General features: G+C 36.8%; 1 protein-coding gene across 2 annotated transcripts in view; it reads left to right on the forward strand.

The window, feature by feature from the left end:
- Positions 1 to 18,641, forward strand: part of RPS6KL1 (ribosomal protein S6 kinase like 1) — a 491,164-nt gene that overhangs the window by 267,593 nt on the left and 204,930 nt on the right. For both annotated transcript variants that reach the window (XM_044064031.1, XM_044064032.1), the window contains exons 7-8: positions 611 to 743; positions 6,846 to 8,123. In XM_044064031.1, coding sequence (XP_043919966.1) covers positions 611 to 743; positions 6,846 to 8,123 — 1,411 coding nt within the window. The remainder of the gene's footprint in view (positions 1 to 610; positions 744 to 6,845; positions 8,124 to 18,641) is intronic.

An 18,641-nucleotide genomic window follows, 5' to 3' on the forward strand; every position in this document is an offset into this window, starting at 1 on the left:
AGGTCCACTGTCTTGTGACCCACACCAGCGTACCTCCCATTATGCTTCTAGAAGAGCAGTGCAGAACTTTAAGAGGGCTGTCAGTACCATCAGTACTGACTATGGCAGCCTAAATGAGAAACCACACTGATATCAAGACTGTATGTATTCTCAGTTAAATGATTAAAGTTAAATTAATGGGTTTCTGTAAAATGCTCCCATGACTAGTTCTATTCATAAGGATACCTTTATCGGCATAATTGTCATGTGAGTACATAGTGCTTATAGTAATACAGGGCCATCTTTTTAATAAAAGGGAGATGTTACATATTATGTATATATGACAATATAAATTTAAGAATAAAAAAAGCCATAGATGTGTTTCCTGTTTTGTTATCAGGCCTGCATACCTCAGTCTGATTAATTAACTGACAAGGTCTCCTCCATTATGGATGTGTCATCACCACCATTTGGCTCAGCCTTTGCTATATGTGCATGCAAAGAACATGAATCCCAAAGTTTCACATTTTCCTCATATTGCTAGTATATTTCATTAATTTGCATATCACTTCCCTGTTGTTATACAAGGTATATGAAAACTGTGTTATTTTACTTTCTTTTTTCATTGAAGAGCCTCTGCAAATCAAATGTGGAGACACGGAACCAGCAGACCATCATTCCTCAGGGAGTGCCATACATGGTGCGGTTGCTGCGGTATTATGTTAGCGAAGATGCCATCTTCCTTCATCTGGAGTATGTCCCAGGTAAGGTGTATGTTGCATAAACTCACTGAAAGGAACATTTTATAGCCTGTTACAAAGAACAGGTGTCTTGGATCTAATTTATTGTAATGGTCCAACAGTAACAGGACATCAACTTGTGCTAACAGCTGGAGCATAACTCATTGAGAAAAAGTAATACTTTCCCAGTACTTTAGTAATGAAATTTAGAATATATCAGCTTATGCATACAGACGGCATTATTTTTTTTCATTATGTAGTCTGAGCTTTGTTATAACAGCCATGACATGCAGCAGGGTAGATGCTCCTCCCTGGCATATGTCAGGAAAAGAGTAAAGCAGCAGTTTTAGAGAAGGCAGTCCCTCAGCATGTCTTCGTTAACATGGGTGGAGGGGCCTGCTCTCCCACAGTGTCCATCAATGAACAAAATATACAGCTTTGTGTGATATTCTTCTTTTCAGGTGATATGAAGTCATACCTTATGGGCATATAATGACAATGGTACGATAGTGTCCATCTGTGCCATTTGAGTGGTATTCATGTGTGATCATATATATATATATATATATATATATATATATATATATATATATATATATATATGTGTGTGTGTGTGTGTGTGTGTGTGTGTGTGTACGTATGTCCGTATATATGTGTATGATTCTACCTCTACTGTAAGTCCTCAAATCAGAAAACATTTAGTAGAAAGTACTCAGACAAATGTGTTTGTAACTGCATTGATCTAATAGAACTTAAAAACATTGAACTGGAAAATTCATTTAAAACAGCCTCTCCCCCTAACACATACCCCTGGTACTTATATAAACCAACTTCTTGATTGCACTACAATGGGGAAAGGGAAAATTCCCAGCCCATACTATACTGCAGTCTCACACATGAAACAACGTATGTTTTATTTATTTATTTATTTATTTATTTATTTTATTTTATTTTATTTTATTTATTTATTTATTTTCTTAAATGGGTATAAGGAGGGTTAGGGGCAGGAGCTGGGGGAGAGTGGGGAGGCACAGTTTTAGTACTGTCAAGCCCATCCTCTTTTTTTTTTTTGTTCTTCACTTGAAGAGCTGAGGGAGAGGGGCACTAGTACCGGCACATGGCGCTGGTTGACCCAGCTACTCTACTGGGGAGCAGGCCCAGTTTCAGGTCTGAAGGAATAGCCTGCCATCCATCTGAAGTTTCCCCCCTCTGTGTAGTGGTTGTTTAATGCACCACTGAGTGCAGCCTGTGGGAAGTATGCCTACACATTCTGACATGCTACCTGATGAAGGGAGGAGACCTATGCATGCTGACTTACTGCCTGCTGTGGGAAGTGTGCCTACACATGCTGACGTGAGATCATTATTATAATGTACAGATGACATGAGGAGGATTAACTAGCCAGCCTACTCAGACAGATCATCATTATAATGTATAGACGATGCAAAGAAAAGTAAGCCAGTGAGCATGCTCAGTACATCAGTTTGTATAGATGGTATAAAAAAATGTAACTGTGATATTTATACAATAAGGTGTGGTAGGTTTAGGGGATGGTGTAATGAGTATAAAACAATGATATATGTAAAGTAGTATAGCAGATGCAAATGAGAGTTGCATATGCATAAGCAACGCATGGCCTACTTACTCAAAGAAAACCTACTTACAAATACACAACCTGGTTTCCGTGCCAACCAGAGCACTACCACCACTCTCATCTCCTTCATTAACTCAATCTCCCGTGCTAGAGATAATAACAAAATCACATCATGTCTCTTTCTGGACTTCTCCAAAGCATTCAAAACCATCTCTCACCATATGTTTCTTATCAAACTCTCTGGCCTCAACCTTCTAATACTTTCCTGGTTCTCTAGTTATCTCATGAACAGACAACAATCAGTTAAATGGCTGTCCTCTGCATCTTCCTTTCTCCCCATGAAAACAGGCTTTCTACAAGGGTCATTTCTTGATCCCTTACTATTTAATATCTTCACAAATCACTTACATTCTGCCTCTCCCTACTCCTCTCTTATACAATACATGGATGACTCAACAGTTATCTCTACCTCAGACTCCCTCTCAGACCTTCATGCCCTCACCCAAAACTCCTTTAACTCTATTGAAAAATGGCTCTCCAATAACCAACTCATCCTAAATCCCAATAAGACAAAGCTTCTTCTATTCTTACCTAAATCGCTCACACACCTTAAACCTACTTTCTCCATTACATCCCTGGATAACACTGTCATTCATGTAGAAACGTATACCAAACTCCTCTGAGTCACCATAGATGACCAACTCAAATTAAAACTCCATGTCCATCATTGCGTAAAGAAAACACATCAAAATCTTGGCTGACTTTATAGAAATAACAAATTTCTCACTAACGACTATAGACTTACACTTGCCCGTGCCTCCCTCCTCCCTAGTCTTCTGTATAGCTCACAAATGCTAACGAACCTACAAGCCTCTCTCCTAACCAAACTTGAATCCACGTATAACAAAGTATCAAGATTTGCTGCAAATCACCCCGTCAAAGACTCATCATTGACAATGCCTCAAACATATAAACTGGCTCGAGTTCCCACATCTACTCTCCTTCTCCCAGCTCCCTTTCATTTATTCAGTTCTAAACAGACCCTCTGCCTACCCTTCCATCACCCCACTCATCACACTCTATACTTGTTCTAGAACCCTCAGAAGCTCAAACCAACAACTGCTGCAAATCTACAAGCCCAGAAAATCCATAGGTGAAACATTCTATACCTAAACACTAGCCCTATCCTGGAACAAACTGCCCCTGTTCATCAGAAACTTACCTCACATACAAGAATTTCAACAAGTCCTTTAAAACAACATCTGCTTAATTCCTGAAATTATCACTGTGCTAAGAATAGTGCAAACCACCCTCCCTAAATCATATATAAAGCTTACCACCATTTCTCCTTTCTCTGCTACAGCCTTCCTTCTACCCTCATTATTACTATGATTTATTGTTAACGTCTCCCTAACATCTTAAAATAACATGCACAGTGCTGAATTATACCCAACCTGCCACAGCAAAATGCATCTATCCTCATTCAACCTCATCTTTTGTACCTTATATCACATCTTTATATTTGCTTGCTTGTGTGAATTTAACTCTAATTATGTTCTTCCTCTAGTTGTGTGTAAATCTTCTTTCTCTCTCTGTTGATTTCTGTTGTATAAACCTTGAATTCCTATATTGATGCACATTGTAAAATATTTTTTTAATTTAAATCTTTAATGACTATAAATTGTAACACTGCATAATTATTTATTCTATAGAGCTTTTCTCCCGGGCCGCCACTGAAAAAGGGTGCCAGCTCCATCAGACTTTCCCAGTCAACAAATGTCAAATAAATAAAATCTAGAATATAGTGTATTGACAGAAGACAGTGATTTATGGGGTAGTGGTACAGGTAAGAAAGCGTGGGGGTAAGAAAAGCTGTAACGTTGTTAGTGCAATGATTCAGAAATAAATGAGTCAGATAATAAAGTAGGAGGGAGTATGAGTAGCTGCAGGTTTAGGAAAAGTATGAGGTGGCTTAGGATTGGCTGTATGGGATGGTGGGAGAGGTTTGCAAATAACAGGATTGGCTATATGTGGTGCTAGTTGAGTGTGTAAGATATGTGGTGATTGGTAGAAATCGAGAAGAGGAGGGTACAGTTAGTATAAATATAGAGTAAGAGGGGGTGGATGGGAATTGAGGGTAGGTTTGGGGATCAGAAGAAGCACCACCAGAGCAAGTGTCAGTGAAGCAGGTGCAAACCCTCCTGACTCAAGTACGCAGCCAGACTCAATCAGTTAAAAGATCGTACTACAGAGAAGGATGCTATAAGACTAATGGTGACTGGAAAAAAAGTCGTATTAAAAGCAAAACATGTTATAAAGTTCAAGGAAGAAATGTATATTGTAAAGTTAGTAAATAATTAACATTATCATAACATCTGACTTTAACCCAAGAGGCTAAGGTGTCTTGCATTAAATCACTTAAGTGTAGTGGGCATAGATCCTTGTGCACAAAGTCTGTAAAGATGCACTTTTGTTTAGCTGGGCATCTTTCTACCTTCTAGGACATGGCAGATAATTTAACATTAGAGAAGATAAATGCTAATTCTGAACATAATCTAAACTAGTTTTCCAAATGTATGCTGAGTCTTTGCATGGGTTACCTAATGTCGTAAGAGAGAGTCACTGACTCAGCATATCATGAGTGAGAACAATAAACAGATTACGCTGGCTTTCTTACTCTGGTAGTAATACATGTCGGTATCAGCTTGTGAGTTACCCTCCTCAGTCTATCTTGCATCTCAAGCATCTCGTGGCATAGGATTCTGGCATAGAATCAAACAACACTTCACTGATATCTTACATCTTACATCTCAAGCGTCACATGGCATAGGGTCAAAACAACACTTCACTGATATCTTACATCTTACATTTCAAATGACTTGTGGAATAGAATCAAAAGAACACTTTGCTGATATCTTACATTGTCAGTATTGAACAAGGCTGTGTTTACAAAGCTAGGTGACTTTGTTAAATATAACTTGCTGTCTCTAGTAATTTCCAATTTGTTTTTATACCATGAGGTCTGCGGTGGGAGTGATGGATGTGTTTAAGGTGGAGGTGGGATTACATCAAGGATCAGCTATGAGCCCTTTCTTATTTGCAATGGTGATGGACAGGTTGACAGATGAGATCAGACAGGAGGCCCCATGGACTATGATGTTTGCAGATGACATTGATTTGTAGTGAGAGTAGGGAACAGGTGGAGGAGACCCTGGAGAGATGGAGATATGCTCTAGAGAGAAGAGGAATGAAGGTCAGCAGGACTAAGACAAAATATATGTGTGTGAATGAGGGGGAGGATAGAGAAATGGTGAGGATGCAAGGAGTAGAGATGACGAAGGTGGATGGGTTTCAGTACCCTCTTGTAGACCTTCCCTTTCACTCTTACTGATACTCGTCTGTCACAAATTACTCCTGACACTCTTCTCCACCCACTCCATCCTGCCTGTACTCTCTTCTTCACCTCTCTTCCACACTCACCATTACTCTGAACTGTTGATCCCAAGTACTTAAACTCATCCACCTTCACCACCTCCACTCCTTGCATCCTCACCATTCCTCTATCCTTCCTCTTATTCACACACATATATTCTGTCTTAGTCCTGCTGACCTTCATTCCTCTTCTCTCTAGAGCATATCTCCACCTCTCCAGGGTCTCCTCCACCTGTTCCCTACTCTCACTACAGATCATAATGTCATCTGCAAACATCATAGTTCACGGGGACTCCTGTCTGATCTCGTCTGTCAACCTGCCCATCACCATTATAAATAAGACAATATGCTCATTGACTGGTCAATATTATTTGAATTTTGAAACAAATTTGAATTGTTCCCCTACTCTTTATGGACAGATTTTAAATCTGAAGCTGCCTGGTATTATATACTACTCCAATATCATCTTGTGTTCGGAAAGCTCAATGCCATCTTGTATGATGACATTTGCTGAGAGAAAGGAAAATAATTTAAGAAACTGGAAAAAAATATTTATCCATCATTCTGAAAATTTATTAAATTATCTACAGTAGCTCACAATAAAAAATATTAACAGCATTATAATAGGAACTATACCTGTGATAATTAATTATAACCTCTGGACTAAACTAGATAGACTTTTTGATAAGTTGGAACATAATATCCAGTGGTAAAAGAGAATATCACTAGACGAATGTAATATACTTCTGTAATATACCAAACTGTTGTAATTATATGGTCCCAGTTCCAAAAGACTCGCTCACAGTTTAATTGACCACTTACACAAAGAGCAGGCTAAGAGCAGCTGTTTTGAAATCTGGTCCCCATAGTAAGCCTGTTTATAGACAGGCCTTACACTGAGAGCAGGTCTTTCAGAATCAGGACAGACGTACGCTGAGAGCAACGTTTGGAATCTGGCCCTAACATGCTTTTAATATACTGTATATAGTTTTATTGTTTAGTTAGAAGTAGTTCATCTCTGACCCTATATTGTGTTAAATGCTATTAAATATATTATCACGGTTTGAATGAACCCTATTTTTTTTTTTACTCATACCCAGGAGGAAAGCTTTGGCCTCTGCTACGAAAATGCCACTCACTGAGAGTTAAGGATTACCCAGAATGCTCCAGTTTTCATTGCAGGAACACACAGCTGAAGACCAGTTACACCAGCCCCTCCCTACAGCTGCTTGGAGAGGAACAAGAGAAGTCCCACGGCTGCAGGAATGAGACGAGCATTGCAAACTCTAACTTCCCTGCCTGTACACATTCCAGCCACTCAGTTGACCAGGTATACAGAACTGCTGCAGACCAAATAAAGCCTCACAACAGCAGCAGCAACCAGTCTTTTTCTCAGGACAATGTTACTTGCCCATCAGGCAGTGAATGTAGCACATTCTGCAGTGACACAAGTACCTCATTTGTAACCAGCTTAGATGGCATTGTCTGTGGTGACAAGGGCTACTGTCATACATTAGCTGTATCTGCCAATGAAGGTTTAAGGCAGGATAGCCATTTGAGAACAGGATGTACAAGTGCTCCAGAAAATAAGAGGAGCTTGAGTTCACATGTTTTTTTGTCTGCCAGTAAATGCAGTGATGTATTTAAGCAGCAGCCTAGTTTGTGGGACCATGGCAACCAAGATGGATCAGTTGGCCCAAGCAAGATGCTAATGGAACACAATAGATGTGAAAAATCACTGGACATGGTCACAGCCCCTATAGGTTATAATAACTTAAGAGATGATTATGAAATCACTGTTAACCCACTTGAAGCAATGCATAATATTCAAACCAGGAAGGACTTTGGGAAGTCAGACTTGATTCTGAGTAGTGGATCTTGCAGTATGGCAAGGAATACTACAGACAGTGCCTCAGGAATAGAGCAATCAGACCTTAGGACACCAGCAGTAAGTGACCTTAGCCACACAGGCCAGCCATGTTGCATTACTCATCTACAGCCGACTTACCAGGCACAGAGTAAACTGAATACTGGTGCTGGGGGTCCCCACAGCTCTTTACATAAAGAAACATCAGTGGTTGTCCAAAGCAAGAACAAGAATCATTGTCCAGACAATGGGGACTCCCTAATCTCTTCAAACTCTGACAAGGTATTGGGCTCACCTGAGGACAACATGCACATTGAAGTTGATGGCTGGTGTATGGTGTCCTCATCTCGACCTCAAAAGAATGAAAAAGGACGTCTTGTTCCAGGAGGATTCACAGAGGATCAGATTTGTTACTGGGCTGCAGAAATGGTCCTAGCATTGGAAAGCCTTCACCAGCAAGGCATTATATGCCGAGATTTGAACCCAAGAAACATTCTACTGGATAGTACAGGTAAGAAAACCGCTTGAAACACAGAAGCAACCAGGGGTGGCTGTCATTACTTTTCTGTTTTATTTACTGTGTTTCACTCCCACCTCTTTATTCAACTTTATTGTGATAAGCACATCGTTAGTCTAATCCACTCTCATTTTTCTCCACAGTAACATGTAAAGCAAACAATAGAAAGCATTCTGCAGCAATCATAACATCATATAAAGAAAACAGAAAATTATTTAAGTATTGCAAGTGGATGAAGGATTCTCGAGAATTTGTTTTCTGCCACTGAGTGCCATAACAGGATTCAGATCCCCTTGTATTCCTTAATTAGGTTAAGCTAATAATTGGAGAAGGAATGAGTGAAAATTAATAATTACGAATTTACAGATCAGAAACACATACATTTCTATGGACATATGGTTTAGACTGATTTATGGACAGTTGAAGGTATAGTTAGTAAAACGTGATTACTAATGTATGAGAAAGTTAAGAGAATTCACAGAGAGCATAGGGATAGGGTAAGAAATGGGGGATTTGTTTTTTGATCGAGTAAAAAACATCTACTCATGGGATGCTAATTCTAAATAACTGAAATTCTGCATATCAGTAGCATATAAACATGTTACAAAAACTCCACGTCATTCTACACATTTATGAGAGGGTTGAATACATCGGCTGAAGGGGTAAGGTGAAGGGGGGGTTCGAATATTTTCTCTAAGTATATAAAACAGTGTCTATGGGTCCTTCCCACACTGGCTATATGGTGCTAAGAAGAATGAAATAAATACCCTCAAATCAGGTTATCCCTCCTGCACTTTGAGCAGCTTTGGAGCCAATCCTTGTTCTTATATTCAAAGCATGTTTTTTATCTTTGTTCCTTATGTCTTGTGGTAATCTCCATCATATACCATACAGGCATCTATAGAACCCACCAACAAATCTATTTATACTCCTAATGATCTCCAGGAAGTCCTTTCATGTGGATAAATGCTGCCTGCGTGAGTAATGCCATTTCTGTGAATTAGTGAGACATTCACAGCTCTAGAGTGCTTTGTCTGAAATGCTGATTACTGTCATTGACTTACTTGTTAATTCTGAACAGCCCAGTTGTGTGACAGACACATGGTGATGCTTCTTCCACATGAGCTTACTTTGAAATTTTGCTGCTCTGAAATGTACCAGCTCTTATTTCACCATCAGGTTAAAGGAGAGACCTGATAGACAGAATAAACTCAAACTTGACAGAATAAACACAGACTGGTGGCAGAAACTTGGTGACTTTTTTTAATTCTCTAGTCAACAATAACAAAGTGATTTATCCTTTTGCGCATATTGTAAGGAACACCCTAGTGTTTTAGTCCATGGTTTCAGTTGTAAAGCCATATGTCATTAAACTAGACATAGTGGATTTGATCTGCTTGGACTTTTGCTGTGGAAGATTCTGTGTTAGCTTTCACGTTTGTTAAGTATTGGTAGCCCAAAGTCCTCTGATCAAATTTCAGTGTTACCACAGTCTTCCTGTAGCTTCAAATGTAGTCTGGATGCACAATCCATTTGGCAGGCTATTTTATTTATTTATTTATTTAGTTATTTATTTATTTATTTAACATTTGTTTACCAGGAAAGTCTGACTGGGACAGAGCCCATTTTCAGTGGAGGCCTGGGGCGAAATGCTCCAGACGCATGTCTTTGGAATGTGGGAGGAAACCAGAGCACCTGGAGGAAGCCCACGCAAATGCACAGAGGACATGCAGACTCAACACAGAAGGCATCCCAGCCGAGAATCAAACTGGAGTACCGCTTGCTGTGAGGGGACAATGCTAACTGCTTCACCACTGTGCCATCCGAGGGTAATGCTGATTCATCCTGATATTGTACCTAGAAGCATTCAAACTGTATCATTTTAGGTGTTGCATCACTAATCACGGCTCCCTACCCACCTAGTGCCAGCATCTGTGGCTAGACTGATACATGAAGAGGACACACATACTGAATGTGACAAATGCTTCATTCACTGAAGACTGTACCCATTTGTGTACCACTGGCATGATCACGTTTCACTAAGGACCAAGGACAGTATCCATGGGCTCTGTAGACGTAGGGAGGGGTTGAACTGGGCTACAGTTAGGCAAACAAGGTTTTTCTCTTCCTACTTTCTGCTTTGGAGTGATGTATTCATTAACGCTGCAGGATGCAATATGCAATTTGTCCACATTTCTAATTTGTGCAGCATGTGCCTGGGACCTCTAATTTCAGAAGCCAGTGGTGTACCCCTCCGCTAAAGATACACACCAGGAAACTAGTAACCAACAACTAACCAAATACTTAAAACAAAATGAAAAAACCTGAGAAAGGCAAACAGTCGGCACAGCTAAAATACTCTTTAATAGACTTATAGCATAACAAACTTAGTGCTTTCACCAAGACCATGCTTTGGCTTCATCTGAATTAAACAGTTACCCATTAATCAAGTTTAAATATCCCTCCAACTATACTGATATCACACCATCCACCAATAAAACAATATAAAACACACCCTCTGAAAAAACATATATACAAGGTTAATTAAATTAGATTAATTCAATTCCAAATAGAATTAAAGCATTTTTATAAAATAAAAGATACAAGAAATACAAATAAGAATAAATACAAACAAAACCCTTTCCTTTCATATGATGTTAGATCCAATTTTTAAAATCGGGTAGATTGAAATAATTTAATTTAAACCAGGTTTTTCATTAGCATTCAGTTTAAATTGTCTTAAAACCTCCGTATAATATAGATGAGTATCAGTATCAGCACCTCTAACAGAAACAACCACCCTATTACGAAAAAAGATATTTAGCACCTCTAACAGAAACAACCACCCTATTACGAAAAAAGACATTTAGCACTTCTAACAGAAACAACCACCCTATTATGAAAAAAAAGACATTTAAAACCTCTAACAGAAACAACAACCCTATCTATTATGAAAAAAGACATTTAGCAGCGCTAATAGAAACAACCACACTATCTATTACGAAAAAAGACATTTAGCACCTCTAACAGAAACAACCACCCTATCTATTCTGAAAAAAAGACATTTAGCACCTCTAACAGAAACAACTATCCTAGCTATTACAAAAAAAAGACATTTAGCACCTCTAACAGAAACAACTACCCTATATATTATGAAAAAAGGCATTTAGCACCTCCAACAGAAACAACCACCCTATCTACTATGAAAAAAAGATATTTAGCACTTCTAACAGAAACAACCACCCCATCTATTACAAAAAAAGACATTTAGCACCTCTAACAGAAACAACCACCCTCTCTAATACGAAAAAAGGCATTTAGCACCTCTAACAGAGACAACCACCCTATCTATTATGAAAAAAGACATTTAAAACCTCTAACAGAAACAACCACCCTATCTATTACGAAAAAAAGACATTTAGCACTTCTAACAGAAACAACCACCCTATCTATTACGAAAAAAAGACATTTAGCACCTCTAACAGAAACAACCACCCTCTCTAATATGAAAAAATGCATTTAGCACCTCTAACAGAAACAACCACCCTATCTATTACGAAAAATGCATTTAGCACCTCTAACAGAAACAACCACCATATCTATTATGAAAAAAAGACATTTAGCACCTCTAACAGAAACAACCACCCTCTCTATTACACAAAAAGGCATTTAGCACCTCTAACAGAAACAACCACCCTCTCTATTACAAAAAAAGACATTTAGCACTTCTAACAGAAACAACCACCCTATCTGTTATGAAAAAAGGCATTTAGCACCTCTAACAGAAACAACCACCCTATCTATTACGAAAAAAAGGCATTTAACACCTCTAACAGAAACAACCATCTTAACTATTATGAAAAAAAGACATTTAGCACCTCTAACAGAAACAACTACCCTATCTATTATGAAAAAAGGCATTTAGCACCTCTAACAGAAACAACCACCCTATCTATTACGAAAAAAGACATTTAGCACCTCTAACAGAAACAATTACTCTATTACGAAAAAAAGACATTTAGCACCTCTAACAGAAACAACCACCCTCTCTATTACAAAAAAGACATTTAGCACCTCTAATAGAAACAACCACCCTATCTATTATGAAAAAAGACATTTAGCACCTCTAACAGAAACAACCACCCTCTCTATTACAAAAAAGACATTTAGCACCTCTAACAGAAACAACCACCCTATTACAAAAAAAGACATTTAGCACTTCTAACAGAAACAACCACCCTCTCTATTATGAAAAAAAGACATTTAGAACCTCTAACAGAAACAACAACCCTATCTATTATGAAAAAAGACATTTAGTAGCTCTAATAGAAACAATCACACTATCTATTACGAAAAAAGACATTTAGCACCTCTAACAGAAACAACCACCCTATCTGTTATGAAAAAAAGACATTTAACACCTCTAACAGAAACAACCATCTTAACTATTATGAAAAAAACACATTTAGCACCTCTAACAGAAACAACCACCCTCTCTATTACGAAAAAAGGCATTTAGCACCTCTAACAGAAGTAACCACCCTATCTGTTATGAAAAAAGGCATTTAGCACCTCTAACAGAAACAACCACCCTATCTATTATGAAAAAAGGCATTTAGCACCTCTAAGAGAAACAACCACCCTATCTATTATGAAAAAAAGATATTTAGCACCTCTAACAGAAACAACCACCCTATTACGAAGAAAGACATTTAGCACTTCTAACAGAAAAAAACACCCTATCTATTACATAAAAAAGACATTTAGAACCTCTAACAGAAACAACCACCCTATCTACAAAAAAAAGACATTTAGCACCTCTAACAGAAAGAACCACCCTCTCTATTACGAAAAAAGACATTTAGAACCTCTAGTAGAAACAACCACCCTATCTATTATGAAAAAAAGATATTTAGCACCTCTAACAGAAACAACCACCCTATTATGAAAAATGACATTTAGCACTTCTAACAGAAACAACCACCCTATCTAAAAAAAAAAGACATTTAGCACCTCTAATAGAAACAACCACCCTATCTATTACAAAAAAAGACATCTAGCACCTCTAACAGAAACAACCACCCTATCTGTTATGAAAAAATACATTTAGCACCTCTAACAGAAACAACCACCCTATCTATTACGAAAAAAGACATTTAGCACCTCTAGTAGAAACAACCACCCTATCTATTACGAAAAAAGACATTTAGCACTTCTAACAGAAACAACCACCCTATCTATTACAAAAAAAGATATTTAGCACCTCTAAGAGAAACAGCCACCCTATCTATTATGAAAAAAGACATTTAGAACCTCTAACAGAAACAACCACCCTATCTACAAAAAAAAGACATTTAGCACCTCTAATAGAAACAACCACCTTATTACAAAAAAAAGACATTTAGCACCTCTAATAGAAACAACCACCCTATCCATTACAAAAAAAAGACATTTAGCACCTCTAACAGAAACAACCACACTCTCTATTATGAAAAAATACATTTAGCACCTCCAACAGAAACAACCACCCTATCTATTATGAAAAAAAAGCATTTAACACCTCTAACAGAAACAACCATCTTAACTATTATGAAAAAAAGACATTTAGCACCTCTAACAGAAACAACTACCCTATCTATTACGAAAAAAGGCATTTAGCACCTCTAACAGAAACAACCACCCTATCTATTACGAAAAAAGACATTTAGCACCTCTAACAGAAACAATTACTCTATTACGAAAAAAAGACATTTAGCACCTCTAACAGAAACAACCACCCTATCTATTATGAAAAAAGACATTTAGCACTTCTAACAGAAACAACCACCCTATCTATTACAAAAAAAGATATTTAGCACCTCTAACAGAAACAACCACGCTATCTATTATGTAAAAAGACATTTAGAACCTCTAACAGAAACAACCACCCTATCTATTACGGAAAAAGACATTTAGCAGCTCTAATAGAAACAACCACACTATCTATTACGAAAAAAGACATTTAGCACCCCTAACAGAAACAACCACTCTATCTATTTTGAAAAAAAGACATTTAGCACCTCTAACAGAAACAACTATCCTAGCTATTACAAAAAAAGACATTTAGAACCTCTAACAGAAACAACCACACTCTCTATTATGAAAAAAATACATTTAGCACCTCTAACAGAAATAACCACCCTATCTATTACAAAAAAAAAGACATTTAGCACCTCTAACAGAAACAACCACACTCTCTATTATGAAAAAATACATTTAGCACCTCTAACAGAAATAACCACCCTATCTATTACGAAAAAAGGCATTTAACACCTATAACAGAAACAACCATCTTAACTATTATGAAAAAAAGACATTTAGCACCTCTAACAGAAACAACTACCCTATCTATTACGAAAAAAGGCATTTAGCAGCACCTCTAAGAGAAACAACCACCCTATCTATTACAAAAACAGACATTTAGCACTTCTAACAGAAACAACCACCCTATCTATTACAAAAAAAGACATTTAGCACCTCTAATAGAAACAGCCACCCTATCTATTATGGAAAAAGGCATGTAGCACCTCTAACAGAAACAACCACCCTATCTATTACGAAAAAAGACATTTAGCACTTCTAACAGAAACAACCACCCTATCTATTACGAAAAAAGGCATTTAGCACCTCCAACAGAAACAACTACCCTATCTATTATGAAAAAAGGCATTTAGCACCTCTAATAGAAACAACCACCCTATCTATTACAAAAAAAAGGCATTTAACACCTCTAACAGAAACAACCATCTTAACTATTATGAAAAAAGACATTTAGCACCTCTAACAGAAACAACTACCCTATCTATTATGAAAAAAAGCATTTAGCACCTCTAACAGAAACAACCACCCTATCTATTACAAAAAAAGACATTTAGCACTTCTAACAGAAACAACCACCCTATCTATTTCAAAAAAAGACATTTAGCACCTCTAACAGAAACAGCCACCCTATCTATTACGGAAAAAGACATTTAGCAGCTCTAACAGAAACAACCATCCTCTCTATTATGAAAAAAAGACATTTAGCACCTCTAACAGAAACAACCACCCTATCTATTATGAAGAAAACACATTTAGCACCTCTAACAGAAACAACCACCCATTCTATTACGAAAAAGACATTTAGCACCTCTAACAGAAACAACCACCCTATCTATTATGAAAAAAACATTTAGAAACTCTAACAGAAACAACCACTCTATCTATTACAAAAAAAGACATTTAGCACTTCTAACAGAAACAACCACCCTATCTATTATGAAAAAAAGATATTTAGCACCTCTAACAGAAACAACCACCCTATCTATTATGTAAAAAGACATTTAGTACCTCTAGTAGAAACAACCACCCTATCTATTATGTAAAAAGACATTTAGCACCTCTAACAGAAACAACCACCCTATCTATTATGAAAAAAACATTTAGAAACTCTAACAGAAACAACCACTCTATCTATTACAAAAAAAGACATTTAGCACTTCTAACAGAAACAACCACCCTATCTATTATGAAAAAAAGATATTTAGCACCTCTAACAGAAACAACCACCCTATCTATTATGTAAAAAGACATTTAGCACCTCTAACAGAAACAACCACCCTATCTATTATGAAAAAAACATTTAGAAACTCTAACAGAAACAACCACTCTATCTATTACAAAAAAAGACATTTAGCACTTCTAACAGAAACAACCACCCTATCTATTATGAAAAAAAGATATTTAGCACCTCTAACAGAAACAACCACCCTATCTATTATGTAAAAAGACATTTAGAACCTCTAACAGAAACAACCACCCTATCTATTACGGAAAAAGACATTTAGCAGCTCTAATAGAAACAACCACACTATCTATTACGAAAAAAGACATTTAGCACCTCTAACAGAAACAACCACCCTATCTATTTTGAAAAAAAGACATTTAGCACCTCTAACAGAAACAACTATCCTAGCTATTACAAAAAAAAGACATTTAGCACCTCTAACAGAAACAACCACCCTATCTATTTTGAAAAAAAGACATTTAGCACCTCTAACAGAAACAACTATCCTAGCTATTACAAAAAAAGACATTTAGAACCTCTAACAGAAACAACCACCCTATCTACAAAAAAAAGACATTTAGCACCTCTAATAGAAACAACCACCCTATTACAAAAAAAGACATTTAGCACCTCTAATAGAAACAACCACCCTCTCTATTACAAAAAAAAGATATTTAGCACCTCTAACAGAAACAACCACACTCTCTATTATGAAAAATACATTTAGCACCTCTAACAGAAACAACCACCCTATCTATTACGAAAAAAGGCATTTAACACCTCTAACAGAAACAACCATCTTAACTATTATGAAAAAAGACATTTAGCACCTCTAACAGAAACAACTACCCTATCTATTATGAAAAAAAGGCATTTAGCACCTCTAACAGAAACAACCACCCTATCTATTACGAAAAAAGACATTTAGCACTTCTAACAGAAACAACCATCCTATTTATTACAAAAAAAGATATTTAGCACCTCTAACAGAAACAACCACCCTATCTATTACGAAAAAAGACATTTAGCACCTCTAACAGAAACAACCACCCTATCTATTACGGAAAAAGACATTTAGCACCTCTAACAGAAACAACCACCCTATCTATTACAAAAAAAGATATTTAGCACCTCTAACAGAAACAGCCACCCTATCTATTATGGAAAAAGGCATGTAGCACCTCTAACAGAAACAACCACCCTATCTATTACGAAAAAAGACATTTAGCACTTCTAACAGAAACAACCATCCTATTTATTACAAAAAAAGATATTTAGCACCTCTAACAGAAACAACCACCCTATCTATTACGAAAAAAGACATTTAGCACCTCTAACAGAAACAACCACCCTATCTATTACGGAAAAAGACATTTAGCACCTCTAACAGAAACAACCACCCTATCTATTACAAAAAAAGATATTTAGCACCTCTAACAGAAACAGCCACCCTATCTATTATGTAAAAAGACATTTAGAACCTCTAACAGAAACAACCACCCTATCTATTACGGAAAAAGACATTTAGCAGCTCTAATAGAAACAACCACACTATCTATTACGAAAAAAGACATTTAGCACCTCTAACAGAAACAACCACCCTATCTATTTTGAAAAAAAGACATTTAGCACCTCTAACAGAAACAACTATCCTAGCTATTACAAAAAAAAGACATTTAGCACCTCTAACAGAAACAACCACCCTATCTATTTTGAAAAAAAGACATTTAGCACCTCTAACAGAAACAACTATCCTAGCTATTACAAAAAAAAGACATTTAGAACCTCTAACAGAAACAACCACCCTATCTACAAAAAAAGACATTTAGCACCTCTAATAGAAACAACCACCCTATTACAAAAAAAGACATTTAGCACCTCTAATAGAAACAACCACCCTCTCTATTACAAAAAAAAGATATTTAGCACCTCTAACAGAAACAACCACACTCTCTATTATGAAAAAATACATTTAGCACCTCTAACAGAAACAACCACCCTATCTATTACGAAAAAAAGGCATTTAACACCTCTAACAGAAACAACCATCTTAACTATTATGAAAAAAAGACATTTAGCACCTCTAACAGAAACAACTACCCTATCTATTATGAAAAAAGGCATTTAGCACCTCTAACAGAAACAACCACCCTATCTATTACGAAAAAAGACATTTAGCACTTCTAACATAAACAACCATCCTATTTATTACAAAAAAAGATATTTAGCACCTCTAACAGAAACAACCACCCTATCTATTACGAAAAAAGACATTTAGCACCTCTAACAGAAACAACCACCCTATCTATTACGGAAAAAGACATTTAGCACCTCTAACAGAAACAACCACCCTATCTATTACAAAAAAAGATATTTAGCACCTCTAACAGAAACAACCACCCTATCTATTACGAAAAAAGACATTTAGCAGCTCTAATAGAAACAACCACACTATCTATTACGAAAAAAGACATTTTTAAATGCAGCACAAACCTTTGATTGTAAGTAAATTACATTCTTGTCTTTCTTATTTTTTTACATCTCTAACATGTTTCCCAATACTGTCTTTCAAACGTCTGTGTGTTTTCTCCATGTAGAATGCCTGACACGACAAACACTTAGCTATATAAACTGTGTCCTAGTGTTACAGTCAATCCTTTCAATACACGGGATACATTTGTTAAAATGGACATCTGTAATATAAGGTCCATCGTTAATAAATATGCACATTTTCCAGAACCACACTTATGCATACGCAATCTAAAGTGGCCCTTCATACTATTTTGTACACTTTCTAATAAACCTTTCATATTTTGTCCCATTGCAAATACCACTTGTGGTTGACCACCAAAAAGTGTTTTCATTTCTGTGGGAAAAACACTATGCCATGAATTCTTTACTGTATTAGCTAACTCTTGTGCTTTGTG

This window comes from Protopterus annectens, chromosome 2.part2 (genome assembly GCF_019279795.1).
Source record: "Protopterus annectens isolate FY-2018-M chromosome 2.part2, PAN1.0, whole genome shotgun sequence".
NCBI classification, from domain to species: Eukaryota; Metazoa; Chordata; order Ceratodontiformes; family Protopteridae; genus Protopterus; species Protopterus annectens.